The 1,772-nt window shown below is 33.5% G+C and overlaps 1 protein-coding gene across 1 annotated transcript in view; it reads right to left on the reverse strand.

Moving 5' to 3' along the window:
* LOC119581631 (ras-related protein Rab-4B-like) overlaps positions 1-1,772 on the reverse strand; it is a gene marked incomplete in the record, with an annotated part of 11,626 nt that overhangs the window by 2,172 nt on the left and 7,682 nt on the right. The window contains 3 exon segments of the mRNA XM_037929753.1: positions 385-480; positions 731-948; positions 1,189-1,303. Coding sequence (XP_037785681.1) covers positions 385-480; positions 731-948; positions 1,189-1,303 — 429 coding nt within the window.

Below are 1,772 nucleotides of genomic sequence, written 5' to 3' on the forward strand. Positions count from 1 at the left end.
CAATACTATGTATTATGGGAATATGTAGTGAACATTACATATTCCCATTAATATGAGGTTTAATAATAGTCTGAGGCATGCCTGGAGTCTACAATTAAGAATTACTGATATGAAACGATTTATCCCCTTCCCATGCTCTACAGAGAAATCACAACTCTGTTGTTTAACAAAGAGGGATGAAACTGCAGATGATGACTTACATATATGAAACTTCAACACTGAATGAAAATGATATTGCTTAATATTATACTTGGTCAATTATGTTTAATTGTGTGTGTGTTTTTAGGAAATCTTTATTTTTGGGTGGATACTGGTGAATAACAGACTTGCATACTGTACATCCCTTAAAAGCAAAGATTACAGATAAAATAGCAGCTCACTAACCTGTTTCAATCTTGGCTAAAATACTCTTAGCACACTTCAGGAATGCTTCTTCTACATTTTCTCCTGTAAGAGCACTGGCTTCCATGAACATCAATTCTGGGTTATTAGAAAAAAATGGTTATTTAAACATACAATTTAATGCTGATGCTGGATAAATTTTCAAATGTTTATAAATCACTCAACATAATAATCATAACAATTCAATCGAATAAAATTAGATGTTTTTTTCTGACCTAGATATATGTAGCCTATGCATTTATATTTCAGCATTTAATGCAATAGTTAATAGTGTATAAATTCACATATAGAGATATTTCCATATAAATATCTCAGGCATATAACTTACCATTCTCCTGTGCAAACCTTGATGCTTCCATGAAGGTCACTTGTCGCTCTTCTTCCAAATCCTTCTTGTTTCCTACACACAGAATCATGATGTTAGGAGAGGCCAGTGTGCGGGCATCTCCCAGCCAGTTTCCAAGGGCATTGTAGCTATCTCGAGAAGTCAGATCGTACACCAATAAGGCCCCCGCAGCGCCCCGGTAATAGGAACGAGTGACAGACCTACAGCAAGAAAAAAGAGGTCATTATAATCTAGTCTTATAAGTTCTTGTGGTAACTATCCCTTGGTATAACTTTATATACCATTATGTATGCTTTCCATGTATAACAGTTCCACAAAACATCTCAGAATAAGGGATATAATACATAGCGGATATAAAATCACTTGAGTAGCAATTTAAAAGATGTCAAAACCTATAAATCAAGTAAAATCCATGAAAGTAAAATAGCACAAAAACTCACCTGAATCGTTCTTGGCCGGCTGTGTCCCATATTTGCAGCTTGACTGACTTGCCTCCAACATTGACAATTTTCGAGCCAAACTCTACGCCAATGGTGTGATTACTCTCTGCCTTAACTAAAAATAAATCAAACTTCATTACACTGAAGTTAAAAGAATTTAAAATAAAGCCACTTCTTCACTATGGTGCCAGATACTATAAAATGCATGTGGAGTCACATCTTTTGCTTTAAATCTTACCATAATTAATGGTAATAAAAAAAAAAAAATAGCAAAAATGGAAATGCAACTTCCTCACTTAAAAGCCACTTGACAATAATGTTTTTAACTGTTAACTAATCACCCTTGCATTTTACTTGTGTCTACTCAGTCAAGTCTTTTAACTGATAAAAATAGATGTTATATCTATAATAAGATTGAAGACAGCTAGACTATATTATGCTTACTAAGCCATGAACCTGTGAGCATGTTAGTTGCAAGTTTTAATAATAGTCATGGGCTTAAGGAATGACAAGAGGTTTTACTTAGAAAATCAGTGTAGTATATACATACTACAAAATGTAAAAGTAAAAGTAAAAGTAAAAAA

The sequence above is a fragment of the Penaeus monodon genome, chromosome 15, assembly GCF_015228065.2.
Source record: "Penaeus monodon isolate SGIC_2016 chromosome 15, NSTDA_Pmon_1, whole genome shotgun sequence".
NCBI lineage: Eukaryota > Metazoa > Arthropoda > Malacostraca > Decapoda > Penaeidae > Penaeus > Penaeus monodon.